This window comes from Patagioenas fasciata, chromosome 3, assembly GCF_037038585.1.
Source record: "Patagioenas fasciata isolate bPatFas1 chromosome 3, bPatFas1.hap1, whole genome shotgun sequence".
Classification (NCBI taxonomy): Eukaryota; Metazoa; Chordata; class Aves; order Columbiformes; family Columbidae; genus Patagioenas; species Patagioenas fasciata.
In genome coordinates this window covers 42,221,855-42,249,805 of record NC_092522.1, presented here as the reverse complement: position 1 = coordinate 42,249,805, position 27,951 = coordinate 42,221,855, and the positions used below count along the sequence as shown (strand labels likewise).

The 27,951-nt window shown below is 39.4% G+C and overlaps 1 protein-coding gene across 2 annotated transcripts; it reads right to left on the bottom strand.

The window, feature by feature from the left end:
* Positions 1 to 27,887, bottom strand: MEMO1 (mediator of cell motility 1). 2 transcript variants are annotated; one of them, XM_065834409.2, is made up of 9 exons: positions 27,698 to 27,887; positions 15,626 to 15,707; positions 13,316 to 13,384; positions 11,263 to 11,375; positions 9,868 to 9,979; positions 8,797 to 8,939; positions 7,561 to 7,637; positions 2,077 to 2,181; positions 1 to 694 (listed from the first exon to the last, which is right to left on the bottom strand). In XM_065834409.2, exons 1-9 carry the CDS (start codon positions 27,756 to 27,758, stop codon positions 563 to 565), a joined length of 894 nt encoding a protein of 297 aa, XP_065690481.1. In that variant the 5' UTR covers positions 27,759 to 27,887; the 3' UTR covers positions 1 to 562. The 2 variants fall into 2 exon arrangements, with proteins under 2 accessions (XP_065690481.1, XP_065690480.1); XM_065834408.2 differs by lacking the exon at positions 27,698 to 27,887 and adding an exon at positions 26,359 to 26,432.
* Positions 27,888 to 27,951: the final 64 nt, after the last annotated feature.

The following is a 27,951-nucleotide window of genomic DNA, read 5'->3' as shown; positions in this document are numbered from 1 at the left end:
TTTTGGTTTGTGTAGCCCTTTATTAGCAACTAAAATAGAAGATACCTGTTGTACATCACGGGTAGTAACTGACTATACTGGAGTTTTATTATATTCTAATACAGGATACTTATAAATGCATTGTTTTGCTTTTTTTTTTCTTTTAATAAAAAGCTTCCACCCCTTTTTCCGTTTACAACTTGCGAAACTATTCTGAAAGCTGAGTACATGTGCACAGGTCTGCAAAGAGTGCAAATTTAGGATATGGTAAATGCTTTACATGTTGTATTTGTAAGGACTGTCTGCCACCATGCCTTCATAGCCATTATCTTAAAAAGAAAAAAAAAAAAAAAAAAAAATCACAAAATGTTTCAACACCAGCCTTCCTTCCATTGTCCTGAACAAGAAAGCATTTTTAAATGAGTTGAAACTAAGGAAGGACTACACCTACTAGAAAAGAAGAGAGTTCTATTAGTTTGAGGTTTCAGGATACCCAAAGACCAGGGGCTGTATCTTTGTAAGGGCTGGGCTGGGACCCCGTGTACAGAGTGTGTGCAGGTGCCATCCCTGAGCATTCCGCGGTTCAGTGCACCATAAGCGCTCCAGCTGCATAACTCACGGAGCTGTCTTGCCAGTTTCGACACTGGCTGGACTGAGCATAATTCAAAAATGAAAAGCTCATGTTCATTCCATTCTTCTGGAGCTCGTTGATAGCCTGAAAAGAGGGGGAAAAAAAAAGCTGTTTAAAAAGGTATCAGTGAAATTATGACATTTGCTAGATCTCAGTCCTCTCCTCTCCCCACAGGGGTCCTCGCATCATCTTTCATACTAATATATGCACCTTGGAGTAATCTGTGGACCTCACCCATTTCTGTGTTGTTTCATTCACGGCCTCTCCCCCAGCTGCATTTTGTACATCTATGCAGTTCTATAAAGCAACTCTAAACAACCTTTCCAAATAGATCCTTTAGAAACAATGCTTTCAGTTCCATGGGGAATTTATGCAGAAACAAAGATGTAGCAGAAAGAACCCAACACTATTAACACTTTTTAGAGCATATTTCTCTCTCATTAAGGAAAAAGAATTTATCAAGATAATTTATTAAGTGTGACAACTGGCAAAAGTGAATGAACAGGATTCGGTTCAGATTCACAGCAAAGCTCATCACTATCTTGGGCTGAGTTGGATAGTTTCGCAGAGTTGTCACAGAATCACAGAATGTTAGGGATTGGAAGGGACTTCAAAAGATCATCTAGTACTGAATTTTGCTACATGTATCCCCAATATTGGTATTGCTCATACTAATTTTTATAGACACCACTTTAAAAGGTTCCTCTACATGTTCTCCATATAGACTACATTTCTAGTGAATTAAGTTTTCTTTTTTAAAAAGGTTAATGTGCTTCTGTTTCAGATTTGAATTACAGTAAAAAGACAGTGAGATTCACTCAAGCAATTTGACAAATCTGCAGCAGTGTTGTAAAGCAGCTGTGACCCAATTCAGACAACTAAGTTAAGCCAGGTTTACATCTGCACTGCATCATCAAAGCAGGATACCGTAACTAGAAAGCACCAGTTAATCTGAATTCTAATTGCCATTAATTCATGAGTTAATGGTGCACTACGCTAATAACTACAGAAGCAATCTCTCATCATATTTGCAAAACTCAAAAATGCTGCTAGTCATCACAAGGCACTCACAATAGCTAGCCAACAGCAATACAGAAAAAAATATATACATGTTTCTAAGTACTGATTCAAAAGAGTAAGTATGCACTTCTTCAGGGAGATGGATTTATTTGAACTTTTATTTAAGACCAGGAGAAAGTGAATGGTTGTATTTTACTGAAATTCAAAAGCAACATGGTACCTCATTTCCCTTAGGGAACTCAAAACCCTCAGCCCTTGAAAGAGCTTACATTTCTTTATATGTAAGACATGGAAAATGGAGACCAAATTGAGAACACTTGGAAAAATAAATTAATTCAAGACTTGCCATTTCAGAACTGAAGGAATAGTCCAGCAATAGTGTGTTTAAAACAAATATAAGCATTTTGCTAAAAGTCACATTTTTCAACAAACCAAAAGTTACTTACATTTAATAACACACCAATAGGATGTCTTCCACATATTGTGTTATGGTATTTCTTCAAGTAATTGCTAAAAGATACAGGATCTAGCTGCTCTATAATGCTCATACCCTGAAAGAGAATCAATAGCACTGATTATTTTTTTAGATATCACCTATTTCTAAGAACACAGAACACTTCGGGAGAAAAAACCCTCTACTCTGTATCAAGGGAATCTCAGCATGTGAGCTCTAGCTTGTAGTCATCTTGCTGCCATCCCTTGCCAAACTAAAAGTGCAGAAGCTCTCCAAAGCTGTCAATGACGCACAGATCTGTGAAGCTATCTTTGCAGATACCAGTGAAGCTCATGTTAAAAAAGCTCCTCCTGCAGACTAGCTGATCCCACCTCCAGGGGTGCCCTACTTCCGTAGGATTTTGTACAGCATGTACTAAGAGAGCAAAGCAGGAAGAAGTTTTGCCTCCATCTCCTCTCCCTGGTAACTAAGCTCCGAGCTGAGCACTTGCCCGGGACTTCTGGATATCTGAAAACCCCAGACAAATCATCAGCACGCGCACATGCAATTCAAGCACGCAGCAGGTGTGACGTATCCTAGACACACCAGGCATGCAAGGCAGCTGATGTGGGCTCAGAGGGACCATCTGCTCAAAGCATAAAGAGCAGATCCAGAACATCTCTACAGCACTAGAAAGTTGGTGCATGACAGAAACATAAGAGCTGGGAGATGATGCTTTCACTTTACATAAGACAGTCACATATATTCATCCTTTTCTCCATCCACAGTGAGACCCATCATCCCATGGAGTCACACTACAAAAACCAGCACATGTATGGAAAACAAAACCTTTCACATAATCAAACATTTGCATTTTTAAAAGTAAAAATAATTCTACAACTCCATATACAGCCTAGTCTTACCCCATCCCACAGAACAGATCAAAAACCATGTAAGTAGTTTAAAGCAAGTCTAAATCAATTATTGTCTGGGTTTTATCACGGTCTTCCTATTTTGCCTGTATTAGACTCCATCCTCTTGTGTTTTTCCTTTCTCTGAAAATGATTAATTCCCTTCACCAGGTAAATGAGCTCCAGACACTCACTAATTCAGTAAGACACACAGCTATGCTTCTTACATGTAGCTGATGAAACACAAATGTTTTCCTTAGAGATCGGAAAAAAAATACACTTTGTATGAGAACAATGGGAGGTTGATATCAGAAAGGGGGAGAATTTCTCCTAAGGTTTCTGCGATTGTCCCAACCCCCTTCCCCTGCTTTTGGGAAAGTGTGGGTGATAAAATGAGAAATCACGATGCAGGAAGCAGTCAGTCAGTCTGAAGTCTCCACCTCAAGAGTGAAACCTCTTGAATGCTCCGCAAGGGCGTTGGCTGATCTGGCAGATAGGCTAATTACTCTGACTGGATCACAGCTTCGAATTGAGGAGCTGGAGATTCCCAGGAGTCAGGGAGGATTAGAAAACAGCAACCATAATCACCACCTTTGTGTACTTTTCATTAAAAACCGACATAAGATGAATTCATAAAGAGATAAATTTTATGGAGAAATGAAATCAAACTACGCTGAGCAATTGCTGGCAAGAGTTCAGCTCTTCCAGGGTTCTGGAGAGCATGTTTGGACCCCCGGCCAGTAATTACAGCTGTTACTCACTCCAGATCCACAGAACCTAAATGAGTGCCAAAAAAATAAATGTAGCTACTCTCTAGCTAGCAGTGATTACACAGATATCAATTGCATTTCTAAAGTTTAAGCAGTATGTCTTTGAACCACCAATTTACTTGTAAATTGTATGCGTCAATACACAGCTAAAGAAAGCAGACCCAAACGTGGCCATATACTCAAGTGAAACTAAATGTGCATAAGGCACTTACTCAGATCTGAACAGCTCACAAGAATATATTTTTCCATTAGTAAACCCTTTCATGACTCTTTAAAAAATGAAAATTGCTGCTCAGTTGAGAGACTCATTTTATAGCTGTAAGTCAATAGAAACATCCTGGGCAGAGGCATTTGAGCATTTGCCTCAAATGAGTGGACATGGATTTATGAGAATGCCTAGTAAGCTCATTTCAATGCACAGTTCAGCACTGCAAAACATTTAGAGCTATGCAGTTCATCCCAGCAAACACTAACAGAGCTCCATACATCACAGACTGGAGAAACCCCATAGAAAATGGGTATTAACACATATCCTATAAGCATTCAGCTGTACTGAGCTTTTCAGTGTTTTGGATTTAAAAACTGTTGTGGCAGAGGAGCAAAGACTAAAAGTCTAAAATAGTGTTGAGGAACAAAGGAAACATTTTTGTCAGGTTGTGTTTTATTTTTCTAAAAAGCAGAAGCATGAAGCTTATCATTCTCAATATTCAAAATAACTCAGCAGGGCATGTTTTAGAACAGTGTTAAAACACACATCAAAACCCACATGATAAAAATGCAAACCATCACACTGTTCTGCAGTTTATCACATGGTTATCATGGCACCACACAGAAATTGCATATCTCAGTCAACCGGACACCATCTACGGCATCTACAATACACTAGTACAGTGCACTTAATATGATTAAAAGCAGTTACATTCTTAAATATCACGTCCAATAGGACTGGGTATCTACAAGCTTACAATTAAAAAAAAAAAAGCCACAACGCACAGGCTTATTATATACTACAATAATCCTTTGGCTGGTCAAGTTTAAGTTTGCCATCAGTTACTTAGTTGCTTCTTCACACTTAAAAAGAAATATAAACTAGTGGCACACTTGTGGAAATAGAAGCAAACTTGGTCTTAGCACTAGCTAGTCCACCTATCTTTTCACATGTGAGTTCACTCAGACTAGAAGACAAATAGCCAACAGGAAAATTACTGTCTGGGCACTGCAGAGAGGGCAGAGAGCTGTGGTCTAACACGACACCCAAGCTAAGCAGCCTCCCCAGGCTAGAGCACTGCAGAAGGTGCTGGCACGTTGTGGTGGCACCGCAGAAGGCATCAGAACTCAGCAGTTCACTGAAGCCATCTGAGAAGCCACCCATGCTGTGCCCGGCTCCAGCACCACAACTGCTGGCTGCTGGTGCGCCTGCATTAACCTCCCCTTCAGCATTTGAGGTAACAGAATCCTCCTGTTGACTCAAGTGAGGTGTAAGATTTCACAAATAGATGTAAAATGAGCAATCTGGCAGTGAAGACTGAAGTGAGCAGTTTGCATTTTCTGGCTAGCCATAATAAAAATGAATTACTCTTCAATGACATCTTATAGAATACTCCCCCACTTTTATTTAAAAGGATAGTAGGTATCAGGTTATGATATACAAACAAATTATTGCACATCAGCTGCTCAATTATAACTTTTCATCTGAGGATGCTTCCCTAAGGTACCTCTATTAACCGTGGGGCTGTTTACTCCTTTCACCATCACTTCATGAGGTGCACTGGGTACCCCAGGGTAACAGAGAGGCCACATTAAGAGTTACCATGGAGAAAACTACATCTGCCCAGCAATATTTACTGCTGTCTGTTTTTTTTTTTTTATCCTGGAGTCTGAGAGCTCTAACTTTAAATCACAGCAAATAACATTTGTCACAGTGGTTACCAGGTTAGTAAATCTTCAATGCCCAAAGCATTTAGCGTTGTTTGTGAACTAGCCAGGAAAACCATCACGCATCTGTACTTAAGGTCCAGTCTAAATAAAGAAGAGACCATTGTCATCCCACAAGGGCATTTCTAAGGAAAGGTAGTTTCATCTCAACCCAGAATATATTCCTGCTTACAAAGTACTCAGACAACTGCTTTGCTTGTTAGGTCCAATAAAATTATTGGGCCAGTAATGGCAGAGGTTAAAACCTCTGATGGTCTTAGTATAGTTATGCTGTTTTCTCTGTGTGGAAGCCTAGTGGTTACTACAATACGAGTTGCTTTTGCAGGCCAAATTACATTAAAAAATTCAATACTTATCTAATGAAACAAGAAGCTGAGTGGGGCATGTAAAATTGAATAAACTTCTAAAAGCTGGAGAAACATGTCCGGAAGATCTTTGTGGCACTGTGGATAGCATCTCAAGTGTACCCACAATATTACTAAAAATTTCTGAAATTCACCGAAAGGAAAATCTACCCTGTACAGAGTTTGAATATGGAGTCATGTGTTCACATATGGCATGATATAAACAAGCAACAAATAACCACAGTATACTGCTACACAGCATGTTTAATTTTCCAGTTAAGATTGAAAAAGTATTTTCACAGTTATTAAGCAGTAGACATAATTTATTTGTTTTTGGCTGAATAACCACCACAAGAAAGAGTTGGTGCAGCAATGTACTCACTAGAAGTAATTAAAAGCCAAGGCCCAGTCTTTCTACAAGCTTTCACCACAGACATCAACAAAGAGAATCTCTTGTTTGCTAATGCACCTTAATCTGCTCTCCTGCAAAACCACTCAGAGCTGCAAATTCTGGGACTCTGTGGAAAAACACTTGTCTTTCTAAAGAAACCTCTCAACTGACAACAAGAATTATTAAAAAATGGGATAAACAGAATGAAGGTAAATTATTTACTGTTTCCATTCCAGCAATGAATAGTGGAGAAACCAAGAGGTTAATAAGGATACACAACGCAAAATGCTCCAGAGACCCCTCCAGCAGACAGGATTTACTCCTTCAAGACAAGGAAAAAAATTAACATGCCCTGAATAACAACAGTACTCCCCTTCTAACAGATTTTGCAGAAGTTACATATATGATCCAAACAGTTCTAAACCAAATTTTAAGGTTACACATTTTCAGAGGAATTACTGCTATTCTGTGCCTTAAGTATAGTCTTGAATGCTAACACAATTTTTTCATTTAATAAGAAATCCTTGGCTCCTGTGACTGCAAAGAAAGTGCAATATCATCATGATCTTTATGCATTTAGCATCCCTTTCAGCTGTTTGCCAAACCCAGAATGAAGTGTGGTCTACCGCTTCTCCCCAGCAGAGTGAGGGCTGGGGGAAAGATTACTCCCAAGGAAAGGGTGACTTTCATTTTCCTGACCAGGACAATCTCCTGCAGCCTTTCTTCCTCAAAATGGGCATTGATGAAACCATTAGCAGGATCACAAAGCTGTTTTGATATGCAGGTGATCAAGCCTGAACTACCACAATACTTTGTTCATAATTCTTATTGCTTCTCAAAAACATAAGAGGGTGTGATGACAGGAATTACATTATGCTAGGGCATTTTAGGTAGGTGAACATGCATTTATTCTCATAAATTATGTTTATTAGATTACACCCACAATATAATATGTGCAGCCAGTAAAATGGACGATACTAGCTAGAAACAACAGCTGAGTTGTCATTGTGGTAAACAAAGGAAAAGTATACATTCAACAAAATAGCTAATCTATAATATTTTGTTAGAGAAATTTCTAAAGTGCTCAAAGAAATAAAATGTACAGGAGAAATTTGTTAGTTAGTTCCACCAAATCTGAAAACTTACCATTTTATCTAGGTGCTCAATGGATCTATAAATTTCTCCTTGGGATTCATCATAGTAACTGTAACGGAACCTCTGACCTTGAAACAAAAATCATGTATAAAATAAAAAAGGGAAAAATCGTAGCTAAAACACTCCCTAGTACTTACTACATAATTGAAACTATTATATTTGTAAAGTAGTAATCTTCATTTATTTTATACTTTTTATCTCCACTAAGGAAATTCTAGGGCAATCATCAAAGTAGTAGCCCAGAAGCAAAGTGAAAAAACACAGGACGGGCAGTTACATTCTTAAAGAAAAACCTACTACGTAGAACTGACACTACAGTATCACGTATTAATTGCCTGTTACTGCCTTGGAATCTGATTCTATACATTAAAAACTAAAGCAACATTCCATTTCACTATCCCACTTGACAAAGTCAACCCTGGAGTCAGGCTACTTCTGCTTGCACAACAATACCCACAGTAAATGAAGGTTAAAAGAAAAAGTTAATGATAATTCAATGAACAGTTGTAGATGGTTCATTAGCCACAACTGAACCCAGGGCACTCTTGTATATCTCCACCTATTCCACAGTTCAGAGATGAGTAAAATACGCACTTAATTACGTAAGTTGACTAAAGATGACAATGAAAAAGGGAAGGTCTGTCGCATAACATAAAATATATCTTTCTGAGGTAGTCCATTTTCCAGCTATTATCAACACTTAAAAGAAAAATAAAGTGTTAAAACAGGACAGAAGTCAAGGCTTCTGGAATCTTTACAGCTCTGCCACCATGATGAACTGGGATAGCTCTGGTGAATTGGCATAAATACTTCAACTGCTACCTCCTCCAGCAGCAAAATGTACAAAAGTTATTTCCATCAGAGGGTTGTTGCCATGTCCAGCGCATTTTTAGCTAATTAGTTTTGCAAGTTGCTTTGAGGTGCTTAAAGGGAGAGTAAAAAGAGTAAGAAACTTCAGACACTTACTTCATTGCAACAGTAAAGAGATGCATATAAACCCATACACCTTCACCATTTATTGCCTCCACTACACTGAAAACACATTACCACATGAATATTCTTCATCTATTGTTTGAAATTAAAAAAGAAAAATCCTTTTTCAGTTTTACGGAGTCATTTAAGTTTCACAGATGCATTTACCAGAAGTTAAAATGTTCAATGTTTAATAAAATACAGTCTTTCAAAATCACTACAAAATATTCCATCATGAAGAGATGTGAAACTTACCCCAATGGCAAAAGTCAGAAGAAACCACAAAGAGGTTACTAGGATCAGCTAGGTATTTACTGAAGAGTTTTCCAAATTCCTGCTCTTTTGACTCACTCAGTGCTCCGACCAACACAGGAATAATAGTAAACTCATCCTTATGGCTTATAAGCAAAAGAAAAAATGTTGTAATTCAAGTAACATCTCAAGTTTTTTCAGGGCTTGCTAAATGAAATTGCAGAATGTTTTAAAAGTGCACTATTGAACTGAAGACACAGTTACTTTGGTAAGGTCATACTAGGAAGTTGGTTTAGAACCTGAAACGACTTAAATTTCAGAAAACAAATCCCCCCCCAACAGTATTAATCTTTGCTGCAAAGTGAAAACACCAGGCAAACAAAAAGAAAATACAATGAAACCAGCAATAAAGGAAGAATTAAATTCTCCCTGAATAGATGCTGCGCAAATATTGGGTAATTTTCCAGCATGTATGAAAATGCTCAAGATAGTACCCAGATGCATATTGATACTCCAGGGGAAATTACAAATACTATGGAAGAAAAGTTAAATAAAGAGATGTGGGACAAAACCCACCAGAAATTGGCAAAAATTATCACCTTATTCAAAGTACTCATCTGAAATAGCAGATGTAAATGGAACCCTGATTTCCAAACTAGCATTAAGGCTCCAACCAAACTTAAAATCCCTCAGAAAACACCTATTAGCATTTGAATTTCTTTCAGCCACGCTTTGCAAAAAGGAAAGATAATTTTAAAAAATCAGCTCTTGAGAAAGATTCATCAAAGCATGTCTAATATTAAACTTTATTAAGCCCATATAAACTTGTTTATTAAGGGACAGTTCCAATTTCACCACTCAGGTGTTGGCTACACTCACAGTTTCTATTACAGTAACTAATCCCAGTCTCTGACTGTTTTCTCCCCAAAATTTTTATTGGGGGGAGGGGAGGGGGGGGAATGTGTGTTATATACCATGAAGGGTATTATTGCTTCCTACTGCACTTCACATGTAGTTCAAACATTTAATGCACACAATGCTCATTCTCACAGAATAAGTAATTAGCCCTAGTACCTTTCCATGGCTTTAGCAGTATAAGGCAAATGCATTTCAATACTGTGTTCATCTTCATCTGTCTGTAGGGACATACGTTCAAACATTCCAGTCTTCCACAATTCTCCATAAACTGAAATGAATTAAAGATCAGTTTTTACTACTTAAAAAAAATTCCAACACTGTAAAGCAAGCTACAGTGCATCTTTATCAGCATAAGCCCACTATAACAAGTTACTTGCCTCCAAGCTGTCATCATAAACCACCCATTTTTTAAATAAATTCAGGATTAAAATTACATTCAAGTCATTAAGATACAAACATAATTGATCCTGTTTACAAAATAAGTGTGTTAAATCAGCAACTTCATTAGTATATTGAGAAAAATTTTTGGTTATGATGCAAAATTTAGGTAACACAAATAAACAAAAAAAATGCTGATCAGCTGAGCCATTGCTGGATGTGTTGCTATTTAATACCATTTATTATCAACTGAATAATGAAATCTGGAGACAGTAAAAACTGACTAAGTAATGCACATTTATAAGTTAAGTTTTCTACTCTCAAGTGTCCTTGGTGGTCTGCAGAGTCATCTCTACATTTTCAAAACTCTCCACTGGATGAAGAATTTGATGTAGGGATGCACCTCCTTCTCCACTCCATGAAGGAGTTCTACAGAAACTGAAGCATTTGTTACCTAAGGAAATTTCCACAGGCACTATGTAAAAAGCCTGGACTAGCTTGCTTAATCACAGTCATAACAAAATAGCAACACATCTGCACTAACTAGCCCTTCTGAAAAAGATATTGTATTAAGTAGATATACCTCAAATCACACAAAAGTCAAAATATCAAATTTATCTTCACTGCATCTTTAAGCTCAGTTTGAAAGACAGGTATTTTATGGACTAACAGTTCTGTAGGTACTCTGCCAGTTAAAAAAGTCACATGCAATAATGCATATAAACAAAAGCAGCTTTTTGTTCCTCAATTATAAATAAACACAAACCAACTAGAGCACTGTCTTTTTTTTTTTTTTTTAGACAGAATACTTCACAGAATAATGGAGCAGGTATGTAGTGGGCTATTATTCAAATGCAACACTTTTTAATTTTGAGATCACTTTTAAAGATCGCTTGTCAAGAGGCACACACTCATTATGGAAAAGATAAACAAAGACTGAGAATTCTTTACTTCCAGGAGCAAGATGTTATGGTTATAATACAACAAATGCCTGCAACCAGCAGGAACTTTCAGAAGTTCACTTTCATTGGAGTAAAACCAATTTTATATCTGTATGCCGCTTAAAAGCGATGAAGTATCCAACACCACCGAGAGTGCCTTCAGCATGGCAGTACCACAGTTAATACTAAAGCCTTAGCAGTCTTTGAGATGTGAGCTTTATCATGCACTTACTCTTTTGGTCAATTCGGAGATCATACAGAGGTGTTCTATAAATGTCCACACTGGAAAGTGCACATCGGGAAAGGGGCACGTGATGGGAGGGCCCAAGAATGAAAACTTTTCGGCTACAACAGTTAACACAAAAGCCCACAATTTAGACAACTGCAATTGTACAGAGACTTGGTTTAGCGTAACAAGGTTAATAAAAATGTACAAAGAGATACTTTCTGGTGGTTACCAACAGTGTTTTGCTCTGCTATGCATACAAGCACAGATCAGCCCGTGGCCTGGCCTTGCTCGGTATCTCCCAAACGATCATGAGATCCCTTCACTAACACTCCCCAGAGCCTTAAACCTCATAAGCAGGTTAATACCAGAGGGCACCCAGTGGCTAGAAATCTGTCTGGACTCATCTGGAAGCTGAATGACGTGTTACAGCTCCTTAGAACAGATTTTTGGATTCTCTCCTTGGACCAACACAACCTTCAGTTACACACCACCTTCAACAACTACAGGTATGTGCCCTCAAATTAGGGTTACAGATTTATCATCTATGCAGAGCTTTTCGCTTATTTACTTAATTAGCCTTACTTCACCTTTCACCAAATTCAGTCTCAAGTCATTCTCAAATGCTGTTTTTATCCAGTTGTTGCATCAAAAACAGGGACCTGGACCTGCACATGTGCAGCTTTAGCTGATACTGCAAGTTTTCATACATCATCATGATGTTATTTCTTCAAGTCCTCTCAGTTCCTGGCTCTTGATTAGATGTTAAGGGTCTCCTGCCACAGGACTTAATGAAAAGAAGAAAAAAAAAACCTACAGGAAATTCAGCTTTTCGGATTCACGATCATATCTTGTTTCTGGCACTGAACTAAAGGGGTGGGACACATGTAAATAATTTTTTTTCTTACACATGGAGTGCTATAGCAAGCTATACTAAAACCCTAAAACTTTTTACAGAGTTCATAAAAACAAAATATCCAAATGTGCACTACTTCAGCTGAAAGATGAATCCCTGGTCAATTCTAAACATGCCCTGCGGTAAAATAGCAAATGATCCTGAAAGTTCAATCAACTCCATGTCACTGATCCTGGGGAATGCAACTTGTTCTAGAAATTTTAGAAAAACTAGTTATCTTCAATTTGTTTACAATAGTTTAGAAAGAATCAAAACCATGGTCTTCGGAGAGCATTACAACATGTTATAAGCAACTAACAGACATAGCCAATTTTTATATTAACATCGCAAAATAAACACTTTGAGTAAATACTGGAGATGTTTTAAATTTTTCTCATTTAAAAAAACGTTGCAGTCAGCAGAACACGTAAGAACTATATTTCTCAACACTGAATTACGGGATTCATATTTTCAGAGGCAGGCACAGGCTACGGTACCATGTTGTGCGTTTTTTTTATAATTTTTCTTTTTTTCACTGTTGTGCTATTAGAAACACAAGTCCACTTAAAATTATTACAGTGTGTAACTTCCACTGACTTCAAATATTATATACAGACACTGGTCACTTTCTCCACAGCAGAAGAGAATCCTGGTAGCATTCAGCCCATAATCCTGCACTGAAAAACCTATGCAGAATCACAATCAAATATTTTAACATACTTAAAACAAACCTCCCAACAAAAACAAAAAACAAAAATAAAGAAAAACACCCTGACACCAGCTAAAAAAAAAAAAAAAAATCCCAGCTTGGGCTTTTATAAAAGCAGTAGAACATCAAGCAATAAAATAAATTAAATGTTATTACCCGAAAAAAGAATACCTTTAACCCCTCCCTTCTGAAAAGTTACTTACCGATAATTCTCAATATGTTTTTTAAATATTGCTTCACATTTGCATTTTCAAAAATGCTACTTGTTTTTTCTTTTCTAACATCCAAACAATTTGAACAGATGTTAAAAGAGAAGTTATGCACAGAACACTAAAAGGGTAAAAAGTCAAAATTTGAGTACTTTGAGGTGTAAGAATGTAAAAAGCACATTCAGCTTCTCAGAAAATTGCAATAGCATTGCCTTATACTTTGTAAAGAAAAACTTCAATACTTACGTAATATTAGGATCCACTTGTTTGTAAGCATGGGCTGCACAAGAACCACAGTAAGTATATCCTGCATGGCTGCAAATCAAGGTGTACAAAATGTTAACATGTTAAATATTGTTTAACTTCTTAATTATGTTGATATTGCTATTAAATGTTAATATCTTCAATATTATTTCTCTCCAATGCACTGGAAATAGTAAGATTGGTCCAAAATCAACTCCCAAAATGTCTGAAGAGCACTTTCCTCTACTGATGTACGAGGGATGTGTTTGATAAAGAACTATCAGTGAACATTTACTTGAAAGTTAGGAATTGTGCCTACAGAGCAAAGCAACTTTCATTACTGTAAAAAAATACTGGTAGGCAGACTACACTACTGCATATTATTAGAAGCTCCTGAGAATGCCAAGAGTGCAGCCAAAAGAGCTGCTGCAGAAAGCCCTTCTAACCACACTCCAGTAACCAAATATGACGACACTAAAGGGGTCCTGCAAGAGGAACTACATGTGACAGCAGATAAAGAGAGAGTAAAAATGTTCTGTCACAGAAGAAGAATACCTCAGCAACAGAATGGACAGGCACAAGGAAAGCAGGGTAGCTTTTGCTGCAGAGAGTGCTACACGTGCTTTATCATTTCCTATCACTCTGGCCTGGAGCCTTTTTCAACCCCTGCTACTGTGTGTGCCCCAGAACCATCCAGAATTATTCTGACTACTTGTTTCAAAGATCACATCCAAATCCTAAGACCCATTCCCATCAAGACTGTTAAAAACAGCAGAAGACTCAGTCTACAGTGCTAAAAACATTAATGCCAGAGAACATTCATCCCTCAGGGTCTCAGGCCAAGCAGTGGAGCACAGCCCACAGCCACCCCACAGCATGGTCACAGCAGACAGGCCATGCCCACATTCCACAGTGCTTAGGTCATATCGCCTCTGGAGCTCATCAGGAGCACCCATGACCCTTGGGCAACTCTTATTGATTTTGAGTCAAGTATGTGCAACAACAGAACTACAGCTTTCCGGATGGTGTTTTTAATTCAGTGACACTGAGAATGATATGTGTTCTAAGCCCTGGGACATAGAGGATATTTGAGGATACAAGCCCCCCCATTGACAGCATTGGAGGATTTTACATTTATTTATATGCATGTATGCAAACGTGCAAGTATATACATCCACAGAATGACACTGGGAGCAAGTTATCCTGAAAATTACCCTGGGGCTTTAATTCAGTGTCACTTGACTTACTCTGAAGAGCTCTGAAAGATATTAGCATCCATGCAAAGGGGATAAACAGGAAATTGAAACTTAGTGAACAAGCAAGGTGTGTTATATGATGTCAAGGGAGCCTTCTGAAAGGTGCTACAGGTTTCTTCAGTCTTTTACAAAAATATTATTAGCCATATCTCACTTTACAGGTGGGAAAACAAAGGTATGGTTAATGAAAAAAACTGTTGAGACCATGGGAAGAACTCCAGTAGTTCTGGAAGAACAACCCAGGTTACCTACTCCACAGCTGAAGGCCTTTTTCCAGACATTCCTCTGAGAAAGACTAAGACAGATTTGGGACAATTTCTTCTGCATATTCAATATTATTATGGAATACTTCAAACATTATATCAATGCTATGTTAGCACAGGAAAAACATAATTTTTGAAGTGCTTTTCTACTGTTTCCTTCCAACTCACAATAAATTGGAATGACCAACATACTTTTCTTATTATATGTTGCAACCATCTTCAGTAAATTGAATTCTAACTAACTAGCTTAGATGATTTTCATTTCCCCTGTGGACAAAAAAAATCCAAACAGAACCAAACTAAAATAGGAGAAGTAAACCACTTTGAATAGCTGAGCACTGTTTAATCACTTTTGTTTTAAGCTTTGATAAGTTTTTATTTGGGGGCCATGCTGGTGCTTTATTTGTTTTGTGGGGTTTTTTTTGGGGGGGTGAAGGGGAGGGGTTGTTGTTGTTTTCGGTTTGTTTGTTTAATTATGTGTAGCTATTCTATACTAGAAGTGCACTGACAGAGCTGCCATCTTTAGACAAAGATTCCACTAATACACCTCTTATCTGTCTTACTGGATCACAAATGAATGTCATGTCTTCAGTCTATCAACAAAAGAATAATCATACACCAAAATGTGCACAGACTTCTTCCATTCTATGCCATAGCCAAAACACATATTTAGAAACCACATGACATTCTTTTCAACTAAAAATCAGCTTTTACCAGTCCACAAAATCACTCAAAATACGGAAGCATTTAAATAATAAAGTATCGTGTATACTAAAACCAGATTTTAAACTTACGGTGCAATAATGGCTCTAGCAGGTCTCTTTGTGGACTGTACTTGAGAAAGCCAACCTTCTAGTTGTGCATTCAGCTGGGGTCCTATGAAGAGACAAGGAAATACTGAAGCCATAAAAGAATCTATTATACCTCAAAGATTAACAAATAAAGTCCAATAGGTTTTAAATCATCTTAAACATGAAAGCCTGTGTTTCAATCTTAAAAACAAACAAACAAAACCCAAACCACAACATGCCGGTAATGTTGAAGGTTACACTAGGAAAGTTTCAAATTGTAGTCCAGCAAATTGTTTTATTGCATATCCAAACACACACTTGTTTCTTGCACTGTGGACAGATGCTCATACCACTTCATCATTAGAAAGGATGGCTGCTGATCTCAAATGAGAGGCTAAGAGATGACTGATTCCTCTGGTAACCATATTTGCAGAATTCAGAATTAAAAAGTTAATGACCTATGACAAGAGAGCCCAATATGGGAAGATGATATAATACAAAGGCCTCACATACTGAGATGGTGGCCAATGGCTGCGTTACTTAGTCCTTTGTCATTACCAAGCGAGCATAGGAGCAGAACACGAAGCACACTGTATGCTGGGAAAACTGTAAATACACAGGAAGCAGCTAAAAGAGCAAAAACATCGTGCTTGTACCAGACCAGTTCCTCAACAACTACTGATCAACAAATACTATTAAGTACACATAATTCTTGGCAACATTAAACTTTGAAAATTGGTCAACCCAAATATTTAATTAAGTAAATCCTGTCCCTCAACAAGCAGCAAATAATTCAATTAGCTGACACGTGATAAAAATGCCTTTTAGAAATACAACATTAAAAAAACGCATTTTGGTATATCCCATCACAAAGAAAACTTTTTGATGTAAAGCCACTTCTGAAGAAGCCAGCCTGGCAAATATAGCACAATACTCTTTATATTAAAGAATACAAAACAAACTTTCAACTAAAACTCATTCAACTGCTATTGTTACAAGTAACATGTCATTAACAAAGAGAGAGATGCACTTTTTTCAGCTGACATTGTGCTTTTGACAGGACTGTACGTCAGCAGAGCTTATCTGTAAAGTACGGTGCAATAAGCTGCTTTTCCTCTGGCACGCACATTGCACATTTCTGTATCTTGCCCATCCAGGTATAAAACCATCTCTTGCCAGGAAAAGTCAAAATCAAATAAAATACCCAAAACTATTTCATAGCAATGGCCTGAGCTGCCTAGATCTCAAGCTGACAGCTCTCCAAAGGGCTGATAAGAGCTACAGAGAACCAGAGAAAAGATGCCAACTTTTGTGGAATCAAATCAGTCACTCATCAATGATGGCCAAAAAGCTCTCTCTGGAAAGCTGGGGAGGGGACGTACCCAAGCCACATTTTTAAATAGGAAACCTAAATTCGTGTTTTTAATGAAAGAAATTATTTCTTCTGTGGTTGTGAAGAATCGGACCTTTTTACATGAACTAGTGCAACACTGTTTTCCTAAGCCTACAATCACCATGAATGCCTTAGGTGCCATCTACAGCTCTAACAAGGCAAAAAAGTGATGCTGATTAGCTGCTGTCACTGTTGTAATACTTTATTAAACGAAGAAATTGTAAAAACACCAAAACGCAAGAAACAAAAACCAACTAAACAACAACACAAACCACACCCCAAATTTATTGTGCTGCTTCTGTTGCTTGGGAAATTACAGGCAGTAGAGCCACGCAATCTGGAGAGAAGGATAATGACATCTTAGAAATTGGAGTCTGCTGGCAAGCCTAAATAAAAATCCATAGGTCTCAATTTCCATCCTCTTTCTAAGTTACTAGGAGACTAACAAAACAGTATTCTGTCACAGTCTTATCACTTCAAAGACACAAATCACTTCAAAATTTGACTTCCTAATTCTCCCAAAGTACATAGAAGGATAAAGCACTTTCTGAATGAAGCTCTTTAGGAGAAGACAATTTTTTTCCCCAACACCTACTACTCAGAGACCTGGAGAACACATGGCTCTGCCCCAGCTGACCCCTTCTTCTCCAAGGAGACACACAGGCAAGACAACAGCACAAGGACCAGAACCTCTCAAAGCAAAGCGAGAAAGCCTTGGGACTGTTCCCCAACACAGCACAGGGCTTGGCCTTCCTCCAGCCCTTCTTTAGGAAGGGTTTTTGATTAAGAAGGTGTTTATGGTGATTTGTCTTAGGTTAAGATAAAGCAGGTAACTTTCCAAACTGTTCAAGTTTAGAATCTCTGGTAATTTCCTAAAATTCCATACGATTGTTCAAGTCTGGCCAAAACTCAGTGGAGTAGCAGAGTAAGATTCTCAGGTTTGCTTAGTCTGCTATTACAGACTCTGACAAAGTAACAAACATTTATTTCCTAGAAGCAGTAAAATAACAGATCTGTGTGACCCAAGGGATGAAACTTCTGTCAACATTTACATAAGGACCAGGTGACGCATATGCTTTCAGATTTTTTTCCATTTAATGCAATTACAAGGTGCCTTTTTAGATCATTAATTCTGACCTAATGTAAGTTTCCATATCAACTTATACTTTTTGGTACTATTTTAATAAACCATGTAATCAAATCTGTCTCTCCAAAGGACTAACTGAAAGAGAGAATGGAGAATACAACATATCCCCCTGACCTTTTAGTTAAAGAAAAAAAAAAAAAAATTAAACAGCACCCAAAAGAACTGACAGGAGTAGACCCTACCTGCAGCCTCCTATTCTTCTAAATACTTAAGGGGGATATTCTAAAACTCTAATTTTCTTGTTACTGAATTAGCATCAACTTTTTCTTGAAATGTTCAGGCAGGTTTTTCTTCCAGTTTATCAAACATGACAGTGATAAGGCTAAAGTCAAAATATTTGAATTGGATATACAAAATATAAACAAACCCACATTATCACAGTAGATATGCTCTGCCATATGGAATAGTATTACAGGAGACAAGTGGCTTCTTCATGAAGAGCTCTATTAGTAAATTCCTTCATACGTAAACTTAAGTTAAACTGAAAAAAAAGCCTTTGCAAATAGTCACTGAGTTTAACTGCAGTAGATATCCCCCACCTAAGGTGACAAGTGCAGGCAAGGAACAGCACAGTTGCCTATGGATCCTCCTGCCACAGGGGTGGAAGGAGAAGTCCCCGTCCCTCGAGCCACAGGCGGGACACCCAGCGGGAGACAGCCAGCAGGATGAGCACAACTGGGTTTTTAAATCTAACCAGGGCACAAGGACAGAAAGCCTTGCAGATGCAACAATCAATACGCTTTAGCATTAATACTGCAAGATCAGACCTTTTATTGATTTAAGGAAGATTAGGCAGCAAAATATGAACTTCATGGAAAACATTAGGACATGCATTTCAATCCTATGAAGTAAGGTATAAATATAGGTATGTAACTAAAGTATGCTGACATTATCCATGGATATTTCACATCCTGTTTTGTTTTGGAAACTGCCAGAAGTTATGCCAAATTAAAAATAATTGTAAGCACAGACAAAGACTCCACTAGACAAATTTATGGATACAGCCAAAGGCAGAATTTATTCAAATATCTTGCCTAAAAGGATAAATTATTTTTACAATCAACATTATCCTCTCACAAAAAACTGAAGTAACCAAGAAGGAATTATTCCACGTTAAATGCATGCCAGTGTTACCCAATGAATAATAACCCAAAGACATCTGGTAGTCACATGCTTTGGTTCTTCACCTCCATTTACAGCTGTCACAGTCCAAGCTTTGTGGGTTAAGCCAACCCAGCACATTCTTTCCATGGCCAAACTCACCTCCTCACATGAGACTGAAGTGCTCAGATGCCAGATGTCAACACAACACAATGGGAACTTGCTCCTGGCCCAGCAGCCACCATTACTAGTGCAAAACCTGCCTTTTCAGACTGCTAAGGAAGACGTGACGCTTGTTCCAAAACCTCAGTCTCAGTATATGTGGTGGGTTTTTTTGTTTGGTGGTGGGTTTTTTTAACTGTTGTTGTTGTGTTGTTTTAGTGTTTTGTTTTGTTTTGTTTTTTTTAACTGGAAGAACATAAACCTCAACCAAAATTCTGAGCAGCACCAGTGAAAACTGTTCAGTGTGTACAGCACTCACAGCAATGCAAGTGATGCTGGAGCACAATAAGAGCAATGCCGCAGTCCCAAACTTTTACACTTTTACTTGTCTAAACATGCCTCCTGTCCTGTAGTAGCCGATATTTTTTTTCTAAACCTTACTCCTTTTATCCTTTCATTACTTTTACCTATAGATGAAAAAGTCTACACCCAAAAATACTTCTAATACATATTACAGTGTATGTACTAAGAAATAAATGAGTCTTTTTTCTTGGAGGGTGTTAGAAAACATAAGGTAAGTAACACTGAAGCTTTGAGGGTTGGCACACTATTAGTTTAATAACTAGAACTAAGGGAACTCCCATCTCCGCAATTTTGAATGTGAATCCAAAACATCTAATTCAATTGTCAGGTAAACTCCAATCTTAAAAAGTGACAGAGGACTAAATAGTTTCTCTCTTTAGTGAAAATTGCAGAAAGTTTAATAATTTTTTTTAAAGAACACAGGTCACACCTGAAAAAAATCTTTGTTTCTCACTGCAACAATAGCCAAATCCTTGAACAAAGTTTTACCTGTGCAAAGACTAGAATGTGTAGGTGATTTCCAACAACTCATGGTGCTGAGCACATTCTCTACTGCTAGCATGTACTCTCTTCCAAAACTGATTACTGATGAAACGGTGATATCAGCCTACAAGCAAGCTGAAATTTACTTATGCAAACTATAGGACTGTGGGGAAAAAAATTACACCAGTGCTACCTAAGCCCTTATTACACACATTGCAAGATCAACATAAACCAGCAGGTAATGATTAAATTGGGGAAAATAAAACTGAAGCCACAACAGAGACATTGAAATCTGCTTTAGTGGCAATTCTTGCTTCCACATCCCTGTTTTCCAGTATTCTACCAGCTCTGTTATGTCCTTTACTGAAAGTTATTCAGAAATAAATAATCAAACTGTAACTTCACTGGTTAAGAATATCAAAAAACATGCACCTACCTGGCTTTATAAAACACACTCCCAGTTTGGTCATTCAGAGATCCAAACAAATGACCTTCTGTTTTACAGCTCTGCAGAAGTGATTTTGGCTCTAATACATGCTACATGTAACCTGAATTTGTGAAAGTATTCACTAGGTGATACTTGCAGGTCTGTTTTAATAATACCAGTATTCCATAAAATGTGAAGACTTTTTTCAATTCCAATTGTACAGTAAAAGTTGAATCTACATTCTTTACTTGGAACATCCTGATTCTGACTGTATTTAAGTGATTCAGCTAGAAATATTAGCCTGGAAATTGCACTTAAAATTATTCCAGTACACAATGTTAAATAATACAGTCTACATATTAATATTGTGTTCCATTATTAATTAAGGGAAGAGACAGCAACAACACATTCACTTTCCCCATAAAATATCTTAAAAAGATAGAAGACCAAAGGGAAAGAAACATTACATTCAGTATTTAACACTGCAGAGCACATACAAATTTGCAAGACACTATGATTAGTTGTTCCCAGATTGCAAGGTAAGAACAGTTGTATTTGCAATGCTCCAGCTAATGTCACAACATTAAGGTTTCATGATCAGTACATTAATTATCCTGCTACTGCAGAAAGCTCTTTTCACTACAACAGAGATCAGGTCAAAACTTTCATTTCAGTGACCCTCACATGCTTTTTACATTTTTTCCTGGATCCATGTGTCCATGACCATCTACAAACAACACAGTGATTCATCACATTATGTTTATGGATGAGCTGTGATGAGTTCTTCCAATTTTGGGGAGCATGCCAGGGTTCTTGGCACACCAGAGTTAAGCAGTTTCAAAAAACTCTTTTATGATATAGTGACCACCTTCCACAAACCCGCATCTGCATTCATAGTCTAATAACACACAAGACTGCACACATCATTATATTTCCTTCTAGCTGCTTCAGCAACTGCAGCGCCTCGGATCCAACACACTACAGAGAAGAGTTTCTGATCTAAGTTAAGGTAGGATGCAGCCACCCTGAGAGTCCATGAAAGACAGCCCAGCAGCCATATTTGCCCTCAGAAACCGCGACACCAGAAACCACGTATTCAGCAACATCATGGCAGTGCAGGAACAGTTCTAACCGGTGCACACACTTCCTCTGATGCTGATGAGAAGTTCCAGCTTGTGCCAACAAGCACACAAGTGCTGGGACTACATTACTCATGGAAGTGGACACTTTCATATCACTATAAAGGCCCCCAAGCCCCAGAAGGTGCAAGTTGAGAAAAGCAAGACTATCTCAGAATCACTGCTATTGCACATTGAAGCTGGCTACCTCAAAGAGCTATTAAGAGAGTTAGTGGGTTTTGCCATCAGTATTTGGTACAAAGGCAGCAGAAAAGCATTAGTGCAGGTCTTATTGAGGATTACAAAAGAATACAAGAGACTGTAAACATGCTAAAATAGTGGCCAACTTCAACAGAAATGTAATTTCTAAAAAGATTATTCATGGCACGTCTGATTTGCAGAAGCTCTTCAAAGTATTATCCTTTCCACCTGATCTAGACACCATCAGGCAGACCTCAGCCCAAAAGACAAGTTCTGAATATCCCTGGTTCATGACAGCCAGTTATTCAGAAGTTGTGGTATTTTTTATCCAAACGTGTTAGAAGTGTAATCCTTAAAATACTAGCTCCAAGAGGTCAGTGTCTACTTCCTTTAGGGTTCTTTCACTTACAAGCCAGTGCAGCAGAAAACAAACTCAAAAAACAAGGGTACCATGAGGTTTAAACTCTCTTCAAACATTTATGTGGAGATAGACCCTTTACTTGGCTCATCATAAAAAATAGTTTGGAAGACAATACACACAATGGCCTTTCAAGTCAACACAGCAATTACTCACCAACTCACATTTGCATCAATAAGTGTATGGAAATTAAGATTCTCCTAGTTCAAATGATGTGGCATAGGTTACCAGAAAACACACCTGTGACCACTATGACTTGGTCCAGGAAAACAGAGTAATAGGCCATACCCAATACAACTTGTTTTGCAGGGCATGTTTCAGACCACGTAGCACTGTTATTCACACACACTCTCAACTCCATTTTACTCGCGTAATTTGGAATAGTTTACAAAAACCCTTTGTGTTTTGTCTGTATCAGCATGCTGCAGACTGGGGAAAAGTTGAGACAAGAGGAATTAACAAACACTTCAATAAAGAGTGCTACAGTATTCAATTAGCACTTCCAGAAGCCAGGCAAGTCAGGCCAGCTGCCAGTGAATAAACCATGTTAAGCGTCCCAGTGTGTCACATCTCACTTGTAATGGCACACTATACAGGAAAAAAGATGCATATACACTAATGTTTATTTTCATTTCAGGAGTGTATGGATTGATTCCACACAGAACTGCTCAGCACTTACAGAATCTACTCACATGGAGGAGTAAATTGGAGAGAGCAACCACACTCTGTTCTGCAAATGGTCTGTGCTCAGAATAGCGTGTCATTCCCATTACATTTCAGCTGCTCCTTTTGTATCTAGGAATGTATCTGTCTGGCATTCAAAATCATGGGAAATTATCTCATTTTTCTTTCAAGTTGTCCTTAATCTTCCCTTTCCCCCTGCTGGTCAAAATCAATTTTTCAAGAGGTCTGGACACTAGGTGGTTGAATTAACCCAGCAGGAATGGGACTTTCTTCCAAAAATAGAGTGTAACATATTTCACCATACAACAGTGATACTTAAAAAAAAAAAAAAATTAAAAATCAACATGACAGAAGTGCAACAGGGTGATACTTTTATACTTAAATTTACATGGTGTGCTTTTATCTCACTTTTGCAAGTGTTTTTAGCAGCCACCATAAACTAGGTTGCTAGTCCCCAGAAGCAACAGCATGCCACATGAAATTTCTTATATTATTTTAAAGCAGACATACAGATCCAAGTCTGCAAGTGAAAAAAATATGTTATTTACACCAGAGGCCTACTATCAGCAATGGTTGTAGCACTATATCAGTTTGGAAACCCAGCTGTTCCATACTCAGTTCTCCTGCTAAGTAGGAGGAAGCAACACTGACCAAACAGACGTCATTGTCAGTTTGCTGTCAGATAAATGCTCCACAGGTCCACATCTAAAGTCCATTAAGATGCTACATAGACCAATGTGGAACAAATGTGACCTTCCCCACACCAAGAATTCTAGAGGATATGGTTATCATTTGGATCAAATTTTCCCTGCTGAACTCAACTGCAAAAAAGTATTAAGGAACTTGCTTTTTAAATTTTTCTTTAAAACAGGACATTATGGATGAAGAATTTAAAGGCTAACACCACCACGAAGCCCATCTTCCCCACTCCATTTCTCAGCAGCTTCATCAAGTGAGTAGGAAGTAGCAAGCTTTGTGCTTGGGACCTCACTTCTCTCTAATAATAAGTTGTTCACTTATAGTTAGATATGACATTCTAACATGGACATGCCTGGATGTGCATAATTGTATAGCCAGTCTTATTTGCTCTAAAACTAACTAGCATCATACAATTAGGTGATGTATTCATCCTAGAATGTAGTACATATTTATATTTTCCAAGGCAGAACTTAAGCAGTGAATATTCCATAGCTGGAGAAAATAAGGGAACGAGAATCTACCTTCATCTGAAGCAATTGCTGCCCCACAGACATAAGCAGTCTCTACAGAGAAGTGATATTTCTTCTAAACCCTCTTACATACATTACATTGACCCTCCATGAAGTGTAGTACCTCCCGCTTACATGGTTGTGGCTTCACCTCTGATATTGCTTCCACACCTGGAGCACAGAAAAGCCAGCTAATCCAGTTCAAGGATATCGTCTGGCAACAAACGCTGGTTTGCATTTTGGATCCACCCTTTGTCTTCTTCTCCCTCAGCCAAGTTCAGTCCTTCATTCCAAGAGCTGAGTTCTACAGCCAGATCTTGCAGATACAGTTTTTTAAGCATGGCAATGGGTGCGCTACTTTTGCAGTCAAGCCCTGCCCTGATCCAGGACCCCATGTAGTATCCTTGGTGTTTTGTTGATGTTCCACCCTCAGGTACCAGGCACCTTGGAATAAACCACCATTCAACTGATGTCATCCTCACACAGCCCCTTTAACATGCTTTCAGACACCATGATTTTGAACACATCCTTCAAAAATCATGCTTCTCATTGCCCTTTCAGACACATAGAGAATATTAATGCAGTCATTTTAACTATGGAGCAGGACAAGGGTTTCCAGGGCATCTGCTTGCCCTGTGTAATCCAACTCAGCTTTGTAGAAAGAGAGCAGTTTTCAGGAAAAGGGAAGCTTAAATGCTAACCCATTTATATCTAACCAAGCAAATAGCTTCTGGGCCAAAGCACAAAGAGAGTAGGCAGGAGGACTTGACAACAGAATCCACAAAGATTCACCATAATGCACTGAAGGACTATCACAATTCAAACTCTAATCCCTGCCCCAGCTTCATCCTTGAAGCTATGCAGGTTGAAACCACGTGGTAAAATCCAGACTTTCTTCATATAGTACAGCTGAGGAAATAAGCCTTGGTTACCAGTTTGAAATAGCAAATCTTATGTGGGTTTGCCGTAAAATACAGGAAGATTTTAAGTTAAGGCTATGATGAACACATCATTACCCTCTTGGTCCCCCCATCTGTCTCCTCCTGAGTTTTGATGGACTCTCCTAAATCGTGAACAAAAACTAGTTTTCAAGCAGCAAATAATGGGTAGTCCCTGTCTTGCTGAACAGGGAGAATTCCTGCTCTCATACCCTATGTAAACAGCACTAGCTATTTATATAGCAAAAGACATAAATAATGCTCTTTCCTTGCTTAAGAAAAATCCTACACGGGAAAATGAAACACACTTCCCAAAACTCCCCCCTGTGCAACATCAACCACTTACTCCCACCACACACACTCCAACAGTTACAATTTAACTTGTCAGAAGTACAGTCACCATAACTCGTTACAACATGATTCAGTTAGGGTTTTTTTTATGCAGTGTTAAGTGTCTGGCAACCATCTCACACCTCCTCCACAAGGAATACCCAGAGGGCTGCCCAAAACCAAGGGGAACAACATGCTTTTGGATGTCCTATTACAGACAAGTAGTACTGGCCTAACTAGTCAAGCAGACTTAACAGGGTGTAGTCTAACAAAATTACGCACTGAGTTCGTATAGTACAGGAAACAGCATCCGTGCCTCTTAAATTAATTACAAAAAAAAAACCAAACAACCAAAACTTATTTGCAGGTATCCAACAGTAACTTGGTATGAAGTCCAATATCAAACAAACTACAAAATTTATGTGTAAGGTCATCTAGCCATTCCACATTTTAAAGCCATTTTCTGCCTTATTCATAAATGAAAACATAATAGCACAAGAAAGTTGGGAAGTCTTACCACAAAGCTTCAACATTCTGATGTCTTTGTACATATTTAAATCTGTACTTTTGACATGATTTTGTTGGCTTTCTGTAAACACAGTACTACCTACCTTTCTAAAGCACTGGGAAAACCTGTAATTCCAAGCTATCAACACTGGATGAAGATTTGAGGCCAGTTTTGTAATGGACACAAGTTATGTTTGAAATATTAAGACTCGGAAGGAAAATAACCATCCTCTATTGTTGTCTAGAAACTGCTTACCCATCATTTGAAGCCCAGCTACTTGTCTCACAATCAGCATCTTCCTGTTATCCTCCCCCCTGTATTTCTCTTCTTCCTTTCCATTTTTTGCCTCATGTTCATTAATTTGTGGAGAAGAGAAAAAAATGTATCTATTATAACCAAGATAAGTGTATGACTTTTCACATCCAGTTTTTCTTAAGTGTCAGTAGAGGAACCTGAATGCATTTCTTTATTTAACTGTTTTTAATTGTATCCCTCACCTCCCTCTGAACTATTCTTTACAACAGCCTCTTGTTCATCTAAGCTTGTTCTGCTGCAGTTCTGTAATGATCTCTGCTCCTGAGGCCAATAAAAGACCATCCTTTACAAATCTCCTTATTAGCAGCTCTGAAAATACAAACGGGCATCCTATCCACAACAACAGAGTTCTGCCCCCAAACCCAAGGAAACTTATTTCCAAATATGTATGTGGCACCACGCCATTATTACACGTTTCTGTCTTTTTTGGGGAGGGCAAGCAGTAGTCCTCCCTCCAATGCACCATGTCTTTCTTCTATTCTTTTTCTGCAACTACTACACTTTTAAGCAGACAGAGCCCATTTTGAACTACTGCTTTATAACTCTTCACTACTACTAGATAAAGCGCTCTGGAAGAAAGGACGGAAGCTCACCTTGGACTACAAAAAGTGAAATAAACCTTTATTTGCACCCCAACCCATCACCTGCCTCCTAACCCTGCACACACCCCAGACACCCTGTGTTCTCTCAATAACACAAAACCAACACACCAGAGCACTCTGAAATATCGACATCTGTTCGTGTGCAGTCCTGGGTACGATACCCGCGCTGACTCTGCCACCGCTGTCCTCAGACAGGGAGCTGCAGCAACGCGTGTCTCTAAGGCGGGGTCCAGCACCCCCGAACACTCGGGGAAGGCCGATCCCGCCCTGGCCACACTCAAACACCGGCCTAAGGGCGCGGGCAGGCGCGGGGCCGGGCGACAGGCGCCGCTGCCTCGGTGCAGGCTGCCGGGCCGAGGGGCCAGCGGCGGCAGGCCGGTGTGCTCGGCTCCCCGAGACGCACGCTACGGCCACCGGAGACACAGCGGCACCCCCGCCCTGGCTCTGCTCTGCCCACCCCACCGGCCTCCCGGGCCGCTCCCCGGCGGCGGCCGGGCCCGGCAGCCCCTCAGATTTCCCACCCATTCGCCGGGCCCGGGAGCCCCCCTCCGCCCGCCATGTGCCGGCCGCGCCGGCGGGGGCGGGGCTGGAGGCCCCTCCCCGAGCCCGGTACCGGCGGCGGAAAGTGCTGATTCAGCCCCCGCTCCCCGCCGCGCTACGGGCCGCGGGGCCGGTACCTGAGGCTGTGTACCAGCTGCCGGCGTGGCTGGCCTCCCGGCAGAGCACCCGGTTGGACATCTTGGTGCTGGAGCCGCCTATGGTGTTCGGGGGAGGCGGTGGGGGACGGGCCCGGCCGCGGCGGCGGCGCTGCTCCCCCTCCTCCCCCGGCACGGCCCGGGCCCCGCGGGCGGAGGCGGCGCTGCCGGCGGCGCCTCCGGGCGGGCGGGCGGGCGGCGAGCGGGAGGGGGGCGCGCGGAGGCGGCGGGCGGGG

Bases quoted from the DNA above. Each gene is read 5' to 3' on its own strand.
- MEMO1 (XM_065834409.2), bottom strand. From the start codon at position 27,758: ATGTCCAACCGGGTGCTCTGCCGGGAGGCCAGCCACGCCGGCAGCTGG. The intron at 15,708-27,697 runs GTACCGGCCCCG...GTCTCTTCATAG, and splicing joins CAGCTGGTACACAGCCTCAG to GACCCCAGCTGAATGCACAA. The intron at 11,376-13,315 runs GTAAGTATTGAA...TAACTGTTGTAG, and splicing joins CAAGTGGATCCTAATATTAC to CCGAAAAGTTTTCATTCTTG.